The sequence below is a fragment of the Cavia porcellus genome, unplaced genomic scaffold, assembly GCF_034190915.1.
Source record: "Cavia porcellus strain 051 isolate PalLab524CR breed Dunkin Hartley unplaced genomic scaffold, mCavPor4.1 scaffold_16, whole genome shotgun sequence".
In the NCBI taxonomy this organism is placed as follows: Eukaryota; Metazoa; Chordata; class Mammalia; order Rodentia; family Caviidae; genus Cavia; species Cavia porcellus.
The window spans coordinates 57,229,745-57,243,262 of record NW_026947499.1 but is presented as its reverse complement, the minus strand read 5'-3'; the positions used below and the strand labels follow the sequence as shown (position 1 = coordinate 57,243,262).

The 13,518-nt window shown below is 46.3% G+C and overlaps 1 protein-coding gene across 2 annotated transcripts; it reads left to right on the top strand.

The window, feature by feature from the left end:
* Nucleotide 1: 1 nt before the first annotated feature.
* Znf668 (zinc finger protein 668) lies at nucleotides 2-12,298 on the top strand. 2 transcript variants are annotated; one of them, XM_013142200.3, is made up of 5 exons: nucleotides 2-122; nucleotides 4,756-4,949; nucleotides 5,670-5,791; nucleotides 6,842-7,507; nucleotides 7,891-12,298. In XM_013142200.3, the coding sequence occupies exons 2-5, from the start codon at nucleotides 4,944-4,946 to the stop codon at nucleotides 9,080-9,082; spliced, it is 1,986 nt and encodes a 661-aa protein (XP_012997654.1). In that variant the 5' UTR covers nucleotides 2-122; nucleotides 4,756-4,943; the 3' UTR covers nucleotides 9,083-12,298. The 2 variants fall into 2 exon arrangements, with proteins under 2 accessions (XP_012997654.1, XP_005007647.1); XM_005007590.4 differs by lacking the exon at nucleotides 5,670-5,791.
* The last annotated feature ends 1,220 nt before the right edge of the window (nucleotides 12,299-13,518 follow it).

Below are 13,518 nucleotides of genomic sequence, written 5' to 3'. Positions count from 1 at the left end.
CTCCCCTACCCCTCCCCCCCCCCCGCTGGGTCCTAGCGCCGGACCTTCACTGGCAGGGTCTGGGGCTCTGATTGTGAGAGGATCTAATCCTGACGCCACGCAGTCGGTCCAAACCGACTCAGGTAAGAGACGCGGGTGAGAAGTCGCAAGGACCCGAGTTGGCTCCCGCGCGGACGTGACCCTAGCTGGCCTCAGTTTCCCTGTGGGGAGCGAGGGAGAACTGGCTTGGCCTGGCGCGGGCGGGGCGGGCGGTGAGCGGCCCGGGGCGGCCTCCGGCCCAGCAGGTCCTAGAACCCGCCGGCTGTCCCCGCGGGCCGGCTGCTGCGGATGCCTACCATCGGCCAAGGCGGCCGGCGGCCGTGCGTGGTGCGGGCCCAGAGGTCCTAGAGCCCGCCATGTTGCGGGCTTTGTTTCCGCGGTGCGGCCAGCCCCGCAAGGTCCCCGGTGCCGGTGGACCCCTCCTCGGCGAAGGCCCTGGCCGCCCCTCCTACGGTCCTAAAAAACGCCATCTTGCAGAGCCTTTGTCCCGCTTTCGGGCCTCTGTTCATTCATTTTTCATTCCCACGTTCGTTCTTTCTTGCCACGTTCGCTGAGGCCACACTTTAATAGGGTTTATTAAGAAACGAGTCTTGCCGTGGGCCCTGCCTCTATCTGGTCAGAGCATCAATATACACGGTGGCAGAGAGAGGAAAGCAGGACTTGCGCAGCCCTTGGCCCCATTCAGAGTGCCTGGTAGGCCCTAGCACCCTTCAGTCTTCCATATGTCTCAAGAATCCCATTTCACTGACAAAGAAACTGAGGCCCAGCGCATCGCGGACCCCTTACCTCTAGTGGCCATTAAGTTCCCCTTCTTTTAGGGTATGTTAGCCATACATAATAAATACATTAGTCATGGAGGGTTGGTACGTACACATCACATTTTGATCTTTTTCATTAAGGATGGAGTATTTGGAAGATACAAGAGTTTTCCCTTTCGAGAAGGCAAGCAAAGTCTACTAGGCAGAGGTTATGGCGTGTAGAGGGGTCCAAATTTGAGAATTTTGCCTGGAGCTTCGTTAAGTGACCAGAGGGAGAAATTGCCGCTGAGGCTGAAAAAGACTAGATTTTAGACCAAGATTATGATTAGTTTTCACCTCTGCACAGTTTCATCAACTTCCAAATCGCTTATGGCATGTGAACCTTACGTGATGTCAACTTATTTAGAAGGGAGAGTTAGATGGCCCCTTTTCACCTTATCCTTGCCCCCAGGGCCTTAGTCTGAGCTTTTGGGGAATCAAATCTCTGTCTACGGGGGAAACAGCAGGATTTCACCCCCCTACTAGGTGAGGAGTGAAGCAAAGACAGGACTTGATTACAATAGTGAGTCTTCTGAGGAATAGTGAAATGCTATTTGGACCTTGGGCACTTGGAAAGGAGGACAAATTCAGTTCATAAATAGCAGTTGACTTTTGCATGAACTTATATAGGAGAGGCAAAAGCTGTAAACCCTTACTTGAATTCTCTGTAAAGTTAATTCATGTCCTTTGCCCAGGTGGCCAAATAGTTCTGGGCATAGAAGATGCACATAGTCAAGTTTCTGGGCTTTTTAGCCTAGATTCCCCAGTGCTAGAGACATATAGTTAACCTTTCAATGCCTAGTGATCCAATCTTGGAACACTCATAACAGTGGAACATAATGAAATGTGTTCTCTTCAAATTCTTGACCCTTGAATTTTTCTAGATCATATTTGTGAATTTCATGCAAAAATTCAAAAAATTTCAATCTTCAGCATAAATGGGTTAACAACTAGAACATAAGACATATAAATACTAGCAAGCAATAGTCAGAAGAGAGCAGAAGTTTGGAAGTCTGACCAGGTAGCTTTGAATACCTGACTGCTCTTACTAATTTTTTTGCTTCTCTGTGTTGTCACTTTTTTTTGAGAAGGGGTCTCGCTATGCAGTTCAGGCTGGCCTTGAGCTCACTTTGTAGCCCAGGCTGGTCTTGAACTCGCAAGGATCCTCCCACCTCAGCCTCCTGAGTGCTGGGATTACAGGCATGAGCCACCACGCCAGCTCTCTGCAGTACCCGGATTGAACTCACAACCCTCACGCTTGCCAGGCAGGCACTTATGCCGCTGAGCTAAATCCCTGGCCCCGTGTGTTGTTGCTTCTTATAACACTAGTTTTATTGGATCAGGGTCCTAGGTTTTTTATTTCATTTTACCTTAATTACTTACACAAAGGCCTGTCTCCAAATTCAGTTACAGTGGGAGCTAGAAATTTAATACATGAATTTTGGGAGAATACAAATATTCAGTCCATAATAAACTTCTAAGCATTTTTAAGAATAGCGTAACATGCGTAAAATGCTTAGAATGATCCCTGACCCACAGTAAACTTGCAAGGAATGTTTGATTCAGATGAGACCATAAAAAATTTTAAAAAAAGGGAAAAAGAATGATTACTAGGGATGCATATAGCATCAAAAAAGGTTGTCAAGAAAGCCTTCTTAAGAGGAAGTAGCAGACAGTTGAGACCCAAAGGAAATCAGAGACAGCTACACAAAAGATCCTAAGGGAATAGTGGTTGTGACAGAGAAACTGTTAGTCCAAAGTCCTATGATAGGAAGGAATTGAGCTCTTTAAAATAAAGAAAAGGGGCCTGGGTAGGTGGAGCCTAGTGAGCTGGTGGAGAGAAGTTGGAGATAAGGTAGGAAGGAAATAGATGGACTGAGGCTTTATTGTTAGTGGAAAAATACTGGTCTTCGTTTGAGAGCAGTGTTAGGATTTGTCTTAAAAAAAACCCTCAAATGAATAAAAATGTAGCTAGAGAAAGAGTCCACTCCAGAGACCTGAAGACATTTTTTTAATTGTTTAATTTTGATACATTTTAGATGTACATAATGATAACATTCATTATACAGAATTTGTACCTGTACATGATATATCTTGCTGCTTTTTCTTTTGTCCCTTCTTCCCCCCACCCACCGTTTTCCTTCTCATTTGAACATTTTCTTCCCATTTCTCAATATCTCAATACATTTTGCTCCTTATTTACACTTTAGGTTTCTCACACCAGAGAAACCATGCAATATTTGAACATGTGTGTCCAATTTATTTTACTTAATAGTGATTGTCCTGCAGACTTGAGTTTGAATCTGACCTTGTATATATTGTTTCCCCTATGGAGTATTATTTTCCGCATCTGAAAACAGATGTAGTAAAAATGAGTCTCCAAGAAGCCTATAAATACCTAAGGATATGTCTTGAATTTTTTTTTTTTTTTTGAATCTGGGTCATACTAGTTCAGGCCTATACCCCAGGCTGGCCTCAAACTTTTTGTGATCCTCCTGCCTCAGCCTCCTGAGTGCTGGGATTACAGGTATGTACCACCACACCCAGCTTTTTGGTTTTGTTTGAATTCTATTGGTTGGGGGGGGGGTTAAATGCTTGCGATCAAAGCCAGAGCCTTGTACATGCTAGAAAAGCAGTCCACCACTAAGATAACCCCCAACCCATGTATTTGAGGTTTTTATTGTTGTTTAGACAGAGTCTTGCTATATAGCCCAGACCTTAAACTTGCAGTGATCTTGTCTCAGCCTGCTGGAGTGCAGAGATTACAAGTGTACACCATCACACCCAGCTACATGTACATGTGTTTGATTCTTAAGTGTTGGGTGGAATGATCCAGAAACTGTTTTTTTTGTTTTGTTTTGTTTTGTTTTGTTGTCTTTCCTTTTTATCGGTACCGGGGATCGAACTCATGACTGTCTGCTTGCAAGGCAGGTGCTTATGCCACTGAGTTAAATCCCCAGCCCCTAGCTAAATCCCCAGCCCCTCAGAAACTGTGTTTAAAATACAGGTTCTTATGTCCTGCCTCAAACTCCCCAGATGATTATTCTGATGCTGGGGTCTTACTTCACTTAGAGTACTAGCACTCTAGGAAAAGTGAGGATTTAATAGTAAAACTACACGGGCCTAGCTTACCTGGCCTTCTTTTATTTTTAATTTTTTATCTTTTTGAGACAGGATCTCACTGTGCAGTTTAGGCTGACCTTAAACTCTCACTTTGTAGCCCAGGCTGATCTTGAACTTGCAGTGATCTTCTTGCCTCAGCCTCCCAAGTGCTAGGATTACAGGCATGTGCCACCCTGCCTGGTTTAGCCTTCCACTTTCATGGAGTTGAGTGCCCACCGGGACTCACCAGGTATTCCCTTACCTTTTCCCTGGGAAGTATCTTAGGAAGGATTTATCCCTCTAGCAATCTGATTTCAGTTTCACAGATACAGTATAAGATTGAGTCTAGGACCTATCAAGGGCTACAATAGTGGGCAAGCTCAGACCCAACAGACCCAGTATCCTGAAATACAAAGGGTACTGGTTTTGATCTCAAAGAAGTTGCATAGGGATAAGAGAAGATACAGGTGCAGCCTGAGCTCAAGTTTCTGGTTATGATGAAGCTGGCCCTGGCAGCAGAAAGCTTGGGAAGTCTCAGGTCACTGGACCTTAGCCCAGTGACTTAAAACCAGTTAAAACACCTTATTTCAAGTCCAAACTATGGGTGGGCAAATCATGTTACTCTTGGAACCTCAGTTTATTCATCTGTAAAATGGGGACTCTTAACTCCTATCTGAGGAAGCAAGAGAATTAATAAGTATGCTCAGTAAAGTGTCTGGCTCTGAAAAGATTCAGTAATTGAGGGCAATAATTATTGTCTCATTCAAACCTCACCCAACCCTCTGAGGTAAGTACTATTTTTACCTCCATTTTTCAGATAAGAAAACTAAGGTCCTGAGACATATAATAAATTGCACAAGTTTGCATCAGCTGGGAAGTGATGAAGGCAGTATCTGAACCTGAGCATTTTGGCTTCCAAGACTATGCAGTTAACCACAGTGCTGTACTGTTGCTCTGGACCTCATTTTTTTTACCTGTGAAAGGAACTTTTGTCATAATTCTGACATGAAGGTAAGTGACTCAACACACATAAAAAGCATAGGATCCAGCCTGGAATTTGACAAGTACTTTGTAGACCTGAGTAGTTTTGTTTGTTTGCCTTTCCTTGAGTGCTGAGTATTGAGCCAGGGCCTCACTTGTATTGGCAGGTACTCTGCCACTAATCTGTAACCCCAGTCTGCTACTGTTAATTTTCCTAAGGAAAAACTTTATCAAGCAGACTGTCCAGAGATGGCCTGGTAGGAGATAATGGGTCTTTCATCCAGATACAGGAATCAGTCCCTTAAGGACTGGAAGAAAAATTCATGTAGTTGAAATTGAAGCCCTTTCAGTCAGCTTCAAGCCCATGATTTAGTGGGAAAAATGAAATAACCAAGTTGAGGGCAGAATGGAGTTATGTGGGATTGAGGCCAAAACACAAAGGCAATGTACAGGAAGAACTCAGGGAAGTGGGGCTCAAATGAAGAATTGGTAGGATTTAGAAGAACCAGAAAGAATCTGGGAACTTGGCATAGTATGGAAGCCATTGAAAGTTCATGAATGGAATGGGGCATCACATGGTACTTTGGGGAGCTGACTCTGGCTGCATGGGGTGAGGGGCAGGAGGATGGATAGGACTGAGGCAGGACCTGCAGACAGGAGGGTGCTGACTTGAAGCCTTTGCCACTCACTGGAGGGGCTCCTGGATTACTAGATAAGTGGTGCTCTTGCCTTTTTCCGTATTTCCCTCAGCACCCTCCTGTCTCAGCTCTGCTCCACTCTCCTCCTCAATCTCAGTGTCAGAAACCTCCAACCACAGAGGTGCACAAAGAAAACAGGCCTAAAACAACTACTGATTTCACTGACACTTCACGGTAAGTTATCCCAAGGGCTGACAGTAGAGTGTAGGTCTCCTAACTTCTGGGCACACCTGGCTGTTCTCCCTGCTGTCAGCCTGCTCCCTCCGCTGCAGCTGCTGTGCTCTCCTTAAGTGGATCTGCTGTAATCCTCTTCTGTTCATCCCCTGGGAGGATGAGCTGGTATTAAAGCTAATGCAGCCTTTAATCCTATTTCCTCTCAATCATGATCCCAGGAGCAGTGAAGTGGACACTCTAAACTCGGAGCAGAAAGTAGGGACCTTAGTTAGAGCTGGTATCCCAGGAGGCCTCACTGGATCAGATACGTAGATTATGACTGAGAAAGAGGCTTCTGGCTGCTAGCAATAGCTCACACTGAGAGAGTGAACTCCCCATACCAGAGTTACGGGAACAGGAGCCCAGCAGAGATTCCAAAGCCGAGACTGGACTAGAATTCCCTTTTGGGGTGGAGTCTCTTCCACTGTGCAATGCCAGAATTCTTTGTGTGCTGCATTTCTGACAGCTGACCAACCAGAGGCCTATCACTGCCACACAGTGCCAGCTACTCCATGTAACCATCATCTGGACCTAGGACTCTCATCCCTGGATATCTAGAGATTGGGCCAGGCCCACAGCTTGTTACCTTCTGCCTCTGTCACCTGGCACAGGACCTGCATCCTGCAAGACCTTGGACCCTGAGCTGAAGAGTAGAATGATGAAAAAGATGGAACTGAGGCATTCTGGGAATGCCATAGTATTAGAAAAGCCCAGAGGTTGGGGAGGGAAGTACAGGTGGCCCTTTTCTAATGTCAGCCCTCTTTCTTAGCCCCATGTGCCCTCACTATATTCACTCCTACCCTTAGCAGAACAAAAAAACTCAGACTGTCAGAGCCAGGAATGGTTGGTAGGGAAGCTGTGGGATTCCCCTGGTTTGCTTTTGTGGTTACATGCCAGGTGAGAAATGTGATGAGATAAATTCCCTCTAAGGCCCTGAGAAGCCTTTGGTGAACACAGACCTTGAAGAATAGGGAAGGAATTTGTCTTTGGCCTAATTTGATTGTCTTACAGAGAAGCCCCACCCACCAAAGTCATGGAGGTGGAAGCTACCGAGACTGGGTCCCCAGCTGCTGGGTACAAGCGCTGTGGCCGCCGCTATAAGTGCCTGCTCTGCACCAAGACATTTCCAAACGCTCCCAGGGCCGCACGCCATGCTGCCACGCATGTGCCTGCTGACCGTGCCGAGAAGGTAGTAGAGGTAAAGCCAAAGCAGGACACTGAAGCCAAGGAAGAAGGCAGTGGGGATAAAGGGTCAGGCTCAGTGGCAAAGCCTCGGCCTTATGCATGCCCACTGTGCCCCAAGGCGTATAAGACAGCACCCGAGCTCCGCAGCCACGGGCGCAGCCACACGGGTGAGAAGCCCTTCCCATGTCCAGAGTGCGGTCGCCGCTTCATGCAGCCCGTATGCCTGCGCGTGCATTTGGCCTCGCACGCAGGCGAGCTGCCATTCCGGTGTGCGCATTGCCCCAAGGCCTACGGTGCGCTCTCCAAGCTCAAGATCCACCAGCGCGGTCACACGGGCGAGCGGCCCTACGCCTGCACTGACTGTGGCAAGAGCTTCGCTGATCCCTCGGTTTTTCGCAAGCACCGGCGCACACATGCAGGCCTGCGACCCTATGGCTGCGAGCGCTGCGGCAAGGCATACGCGGAGCTCAAGGACCTGCGAAACCATGAGCGGTACGCTTGCTGTCCTTGATGACTGCAGGACTAGTAGCTAATGGGGTGAGGGGCAGAGGAGCTATAGAAGGTGGGAGGCAAGGACAAGCCGGTGCCCCTAGTTGAGGGAGCACTTTGAGATGGAGCCTTGAAGGGTGGGGTCCATTAGTGTAGGTTTCAGATCTGCCCAGCAGTAGGGCAGTTTTTGGTCTTGGGGTGCCGTGTGAGTAAGACCTCCTTTGTACGCGTTTGTGATGAGCATAGAGGTCTTTCCCGAAGGTTTCTTAACTCTTGAGCATAGCCCTTAGTGGGTCAGGCTGAGGAACCCAGCAGTGTGTTGGGTCACAGCCCAATAGGGAGCAAGGCGCCTTCACCTTCACATCCAACCCTTCCTGCCCCTACAGGTCCCACACTGGGGAGCGCCCCTTCCTTTGCTCTGAGTGCGGGAAGAGCTTCTCCCGCTCTTCGTCTCTTACCTGCCATCAACGTATCCACGCGGCACAGAAGCCCTACCGCTGCCCCGCCTGCGGCAAGGGCTTCACACAGCTCAGCTCTTACCAGAGCCACGAGCGCACGCACTCCGGGGAGAAGCCCTTCCTGTGCCCACGCTGCGGCCGCATGTTCTCCGACCCCTCTAGCTTCCGGCGCCACCAGCGCGCACACGAAGGCGTGAAGCCCTACCGCTGTGACAAGTGTGGCAAGGACTTCCGACAGCCGGCAGACCTGGCCATGCACCGGCGCGTGCACACAGGCGACCGGCCCTTTAAGTGCCTGCAGTGTGACAAGACATTTGTAGCTTCCTGGGACCTCAAGCGGCATGCCCTGGTGCATTCGGGCCAGCGACCCTTCCGCTGCGAGGAGTGTGGGCGTGCCTTCGCCGAGCGTGCCAGCCTGACCAAGCACAGCCGCGTTCACTCAGGCGAGCGCCCGTTCCACTGTGGCGCCTGCGGGAAGTCCTTTGTGGTGTCGTCCAGCCTCCGGAAGCACGAGCGGACCCACCGGAGCAGTGAGGCTACCACACCAGAGCTGGTGGTAGGGTTGGCACTGCCAGTCAATGTGACAGGTGAGGGCCCGGCTGCCCCAGGTACAACCACAAGCCTCGGGGATCCTCCAACTGGGCTGCTGGGGCTGCCCCCCGAGTCCAGCACGGTGATGGCCACGCAGTGGCAAGTGGTAGGAATGACGGTGGAGCATGTGGAATGCCAGGGCTCAGGCGTCGGGGAGGCTGCAGGTCCCTTAGGATTGGCCGGGGTTGAGGAGGCTGATGAGAAGCCACCCCAGTTTACTTGTCGTGAGTGCAAAGAAACCTTCCCCACGCTGACCTTGCTGCGTCGGCACGAGCGCTCACACCCTGAGCTCCGGCCCTTCCCCTGTACGCAGTGTGGCAAGAGTTTCTCAGATAGGGCAGGGCTGCGTAAGCACAGCCGCACTCATAGCTCAGTGCGCCCCCATGCCTGTCCCCACTGCCCCAAGGCTTTCTTAAGTGCCAGTGACCTGCGCAAGCATGAACGCACTCACCCTGTGCCCGTAGGGACCCCCATACCGCTGGAACCGCTTGTGGCTTTGCTAGGAATGCCTGAAGAGGGGCCAGCCTGAAGCCTATGGTCCCCTGCACCACACTCCCTCCTGGAGTACCTTTCCCCTACAGAAGCCTCGGACGGCTTTGTCCACCCCTGGAGTCTTTAGACTCCAGATCTCTGCCCCTGAACATCTAGCTCACCTGCCGCAAAGCAAAGGGGTGGGCACAGTAAAAGCTTAATACAGCAGCTGTGAGAGACAGGATTTTCTCCAAACACTCATTAAAGCATTCACTTTGACACTGGACTATCTTCTGTGTTCTGTGGTTCAGTGGAGATCCCAATACATCTTAAGACCAATCTTTAGATGTATTGTTTCCCAAAGTATGTTTTGGGATGTCTTCTGACAAAGGATTCTATTGCCAAGTACAGAAAGTTCCCTATTTCTTGAAAAATTTTATTAAAAGCATCAAACCAGGAGTGGTATACACATCCCAGCTACCTAGAAGGTTGAGGACAGTCTGGGCAATTCAGGAAGACTTAGAATAAAAAAATAGGCTAGGAATGTAGCTCGGTACCCTCTGGGTTTGAACCCCAGGAAAAAAGAAGTCCTGCAGGGAACAAATCATATTTAGCTTTGTTTAGCCCATACTTACATGACCGTGGAAGCCTTTTACTGAGTAGTGGTTTGGGGGGGGGTTGTTTGTTCGTTTTTTGTTTTGTTTTGAGAGAGCATTGGGCTGGGGATTTAGCTCAGCGGCATAAGCACCTGCATTGAAAGCAGGCAGTCCTGAGTTTGATCCCTGGTACCGATAAAAACGAAAAAGACAAAAAAAAAAAAAAGAAAAGAAAAAAAAGAGAGAGCACTATGCAGTTCAGGCTGGCTTTGAACTCACTCTATACCCCCGTGGCCTCATACTTAAGGCAGTCCTTCTGCCTCAGCACTGAATAGTTTTATAGATGATAACCAAAGGCCAAAAACTCGTGTATATTACAGTAACAAATCAAAAAATACACTTCAAAGAAAAAAGGTTCCTATAGCAACAACAAAAAGAATACAACTCATGAGAAATGTGTAAGGTCCAGGCATTTAGCTCAGTAGCACAGGCGCCTGTCTGGCAAGCACAAGGTCATGAGTAAGAAAGAAAGGAAGGAAGGAAGGAAGGAAGGAAACAAAGAAAGAAAAGGAAAGGAAGGTATAAAATCTATATAAAGAAAATTATATATCTGGCCTGAAATATAAAACCTAAGTACATGGGAACAACAAACTATGTAACTGAATGGAAAGTTGTTTCCAAATGATGTTGATTTTCCTACCCGTTTAATCTTTGAATTTTTAGTATTCTAAAAGTTTTTTTAATACAATTTAAAAATCCACAACAGTACATTTTTGTGTATGTGCTGAAAACTGAACCCAGAATCTTCTGCAGGCTAAGGACAAACCCTACTGCTAATCTTTTTTTTTTTTTGGTACCTTGCACTTAGCCTACGGCTAATCTAAACCCTGTAGTTCACAATACATTGTCCATAAACAGTAAAGGCAATATTTGACATACTGGGTAATCAAAACATCAAAGCAGTGGGATAAAAACAGGATATCACTGGCACAAAAATAAATTTAGCAATGGAGGAGGGATTCAGAAGCAGCCCTAAATATTTCTGTGAATTTATGATAAATTATTGTTCAAATAAATAGGAAAAGGAAAACGTTAAGTAGCTTTCCTTGAAAGTCAGTGTGAATGGCTGGGTATAGTGACTCACACTGGTAATCCCAGCACTGAGAGAGGCTGAGGCAGGAGGATCAGAGTTCAAGGCCATCCTGAACTGTACAGCAAAACTCTGTCTCAAAAAAGGGGCTGGGGATTTAGCTCAGCGGCATAAGCACCTGCCTTGCAAGCAAGCGGTCATGAGTTCGATCCTTGGTACCGATAAAAATGAAAAAGACAAAAAAAAAACGCAAAAAAAGGACTGGGGATTTAGCTCAACAGCATAAGCTCCTGCCTTGCAAGTGTGTGGTCGTGAGTTGGATCCCTGGTACCAGTAAACAAAACAAAACAAAACAAAACAAAAAAAGAAAAAGAAAAAAAGTTAGTGTAAGGCTTCAAGTTCAGTCTCTAGCACCATTAAAAATTTAAAAAGTAGGCTGTGGATGTAACTCAGTGGTACAGTGCCTGCCTGGCAAGTGCAAGGTCGTGAATTTAATTCCTGATACAAAAAAATAAAATTCAAAAAGTATGTCATGGAAAAAACAAAGTACAGATAAGATTTAGGAGGAAAAAAAGGCATAGTTATGTAGTTAGTATACTTCTCTTTGGGCCAAGTTGTACATAGCTCTCAAATTCTCAAACTGTCTCTAGGATACTCAAGAACTGATTCCAGGTTATCACTCCTAGCTAGTAGGGCCTCTGTTTATATACCAAGAAAAGCCAAAGGTTAATATGCGCAGCTGAACTTCTTTTCTGTGCTCTTATCTCAAGATTTGGGGTCTCCTGTGTTGCAGTGGCAAGAAGTAATATCTCCAGGCCCATGTGCCAGTGGGGACATTGTGGCAGTTGGCTGTAGCTCAAGACAGATACACAGGCAAGGAGCAAAAGTAGCAAGTGTCCCTCTGATGGCAGGGACCGTCATGCCTAGACCCTCAGATACCAGTTTTAAAAGGGATCTTCAAGGCTGAGGGCATAGCTTAAGGATACAGTGCTGGCCTAGCCTGCTAAAGGTCCTGAGTTTGGTCCTCAGCACTGCAAAATAAATCACATTTTTAAAACTTGGTGAGATGACTGTATATATATAATATATATTTTATATATATATTATATATATATATATATATATATATATATATATATATCAATAGATAGCTTTGGGTATCTAGCTAATCTAGCTACAATGAAGGGTGAAATGAGCCCCACAAATGTTCAAGATTATTAGTCCTTTCTAGGCTCGGAAACTCCTCTTTTCTTGTGACACTCCAGGTGTTTCATACCTGAGTTCCCCGAAGAAACATTTAGTGTGACTTAAAAATGATTTTAACAGCTTTGTTAAGATGTAGTTCGCATACCATAAAATTAACCTGTTGGAAGCAGACAACTTTGGTTTCTGGTTTATTCACAAGGTTCTGCAGCATCACAGTCTAATTTTAGAGCAATTTTTTATCCCTAAAAAACCTCTGCAAACCACTTGTCACACTCCTTATTCCTCACTACTAGAAACCCCTTATCCCTAAGGAATCCCTGATCCAATTTCTATCTATGAATTTGTCTATTCAAGACATTTCAAGTAAATGGAATGAATCATACCATATGTGGTCTTTTGTGACTCTTTCAGTTAGCATTGTGGTTTCATTCATTGAATGACTTATATCCATACCTTACTCTTTTCTCAAATAATGTATGAATACTTGCATGTGTGTATGCTTTACTGGGAATTGATTTCAAAGCCTTTGAACTGAAGTGCCTCCCCATATTTATTTATGTGTTGGCTGATTAATTGACTTTGGGGTTTTTTTGGTTTTTTTTTTTTTTTTTTTGTACCAGGAATTGAACTCACGGCGCGCTTGCAAGGCAGGCACTTATGCTGCTGAGCTTACTCCCCAGCCCGGGCATTGGGTTTGTTTGTTTGTTTGTTTGTCTTTTTGAGACAGGGTCTGTCTTTGCAGTTTGGGCAGGCTTTAAGCTCACTTTGTAGCCCAGGCTGGCCTGGAATTTGCAATGATCCTCCTGCCTGAGTGCTGGGATTAGAGGCGTGAGCCACCACGCCCGGCTCCGGTTTTGGTTTTTTGACACAGGTTCTCACCATGTAGTTGAGGCTGGCTTTAAACTTACTATGCTGACTTTGGACTTTGGTGCTTCTCCTGCATTAGCCTCACAAGTGCTGGGGCTACAGATTTATTCTTTCATCTTTTGTATGTGGATATGCAATTGTCCCAGCAGTATTTGGGTTTTTATTATTGTTAATTTTGGTAGATTTTTTTAAAGTCAGTGTTTGTTGAAAAGACTTCTCTATTGAATTGTCTTCATATCCTTGTTGAAAAAAAAATAAATGAAGGGTTTCTCCCCTGTAGTGAACTTTATTTATTGTTTGAGAGGCATAAAGAGGTTTTGGGGGGACAGAATTTAAAAGTACATACTTAAATAGAGTTTGGGCCCTCTAGAGAGAGGTACCCCCTTAGTTTCAATTAATTCCATTGGTCTTTATAGCTGTCTTTATGCTAGTACCACGTGTGTGTGTGTGTGTGTGTGTGTGTGTGTGTGTGTGTGTGTGTAAAACAAGGTCTCACTGTGGCCTTGACCTCACTACGTAGCCTAGACTGGCCTCCATTTCACAGTCATCTTCCTGCCTGTCTCCCAAATGCTGGGATTACAATTGTGTACCACCACACCCAGCTGTAGCTTTCTTGTAAATTTTGAAATCAGGACCAATGAGTCATCCAACTTTTTCTTCTATTTCAAGATTATTTCTTCTTTGGGTCCCTTGCCCTTCCATTTGAATTTTACTATCAGCTTATCAATTTTTGCC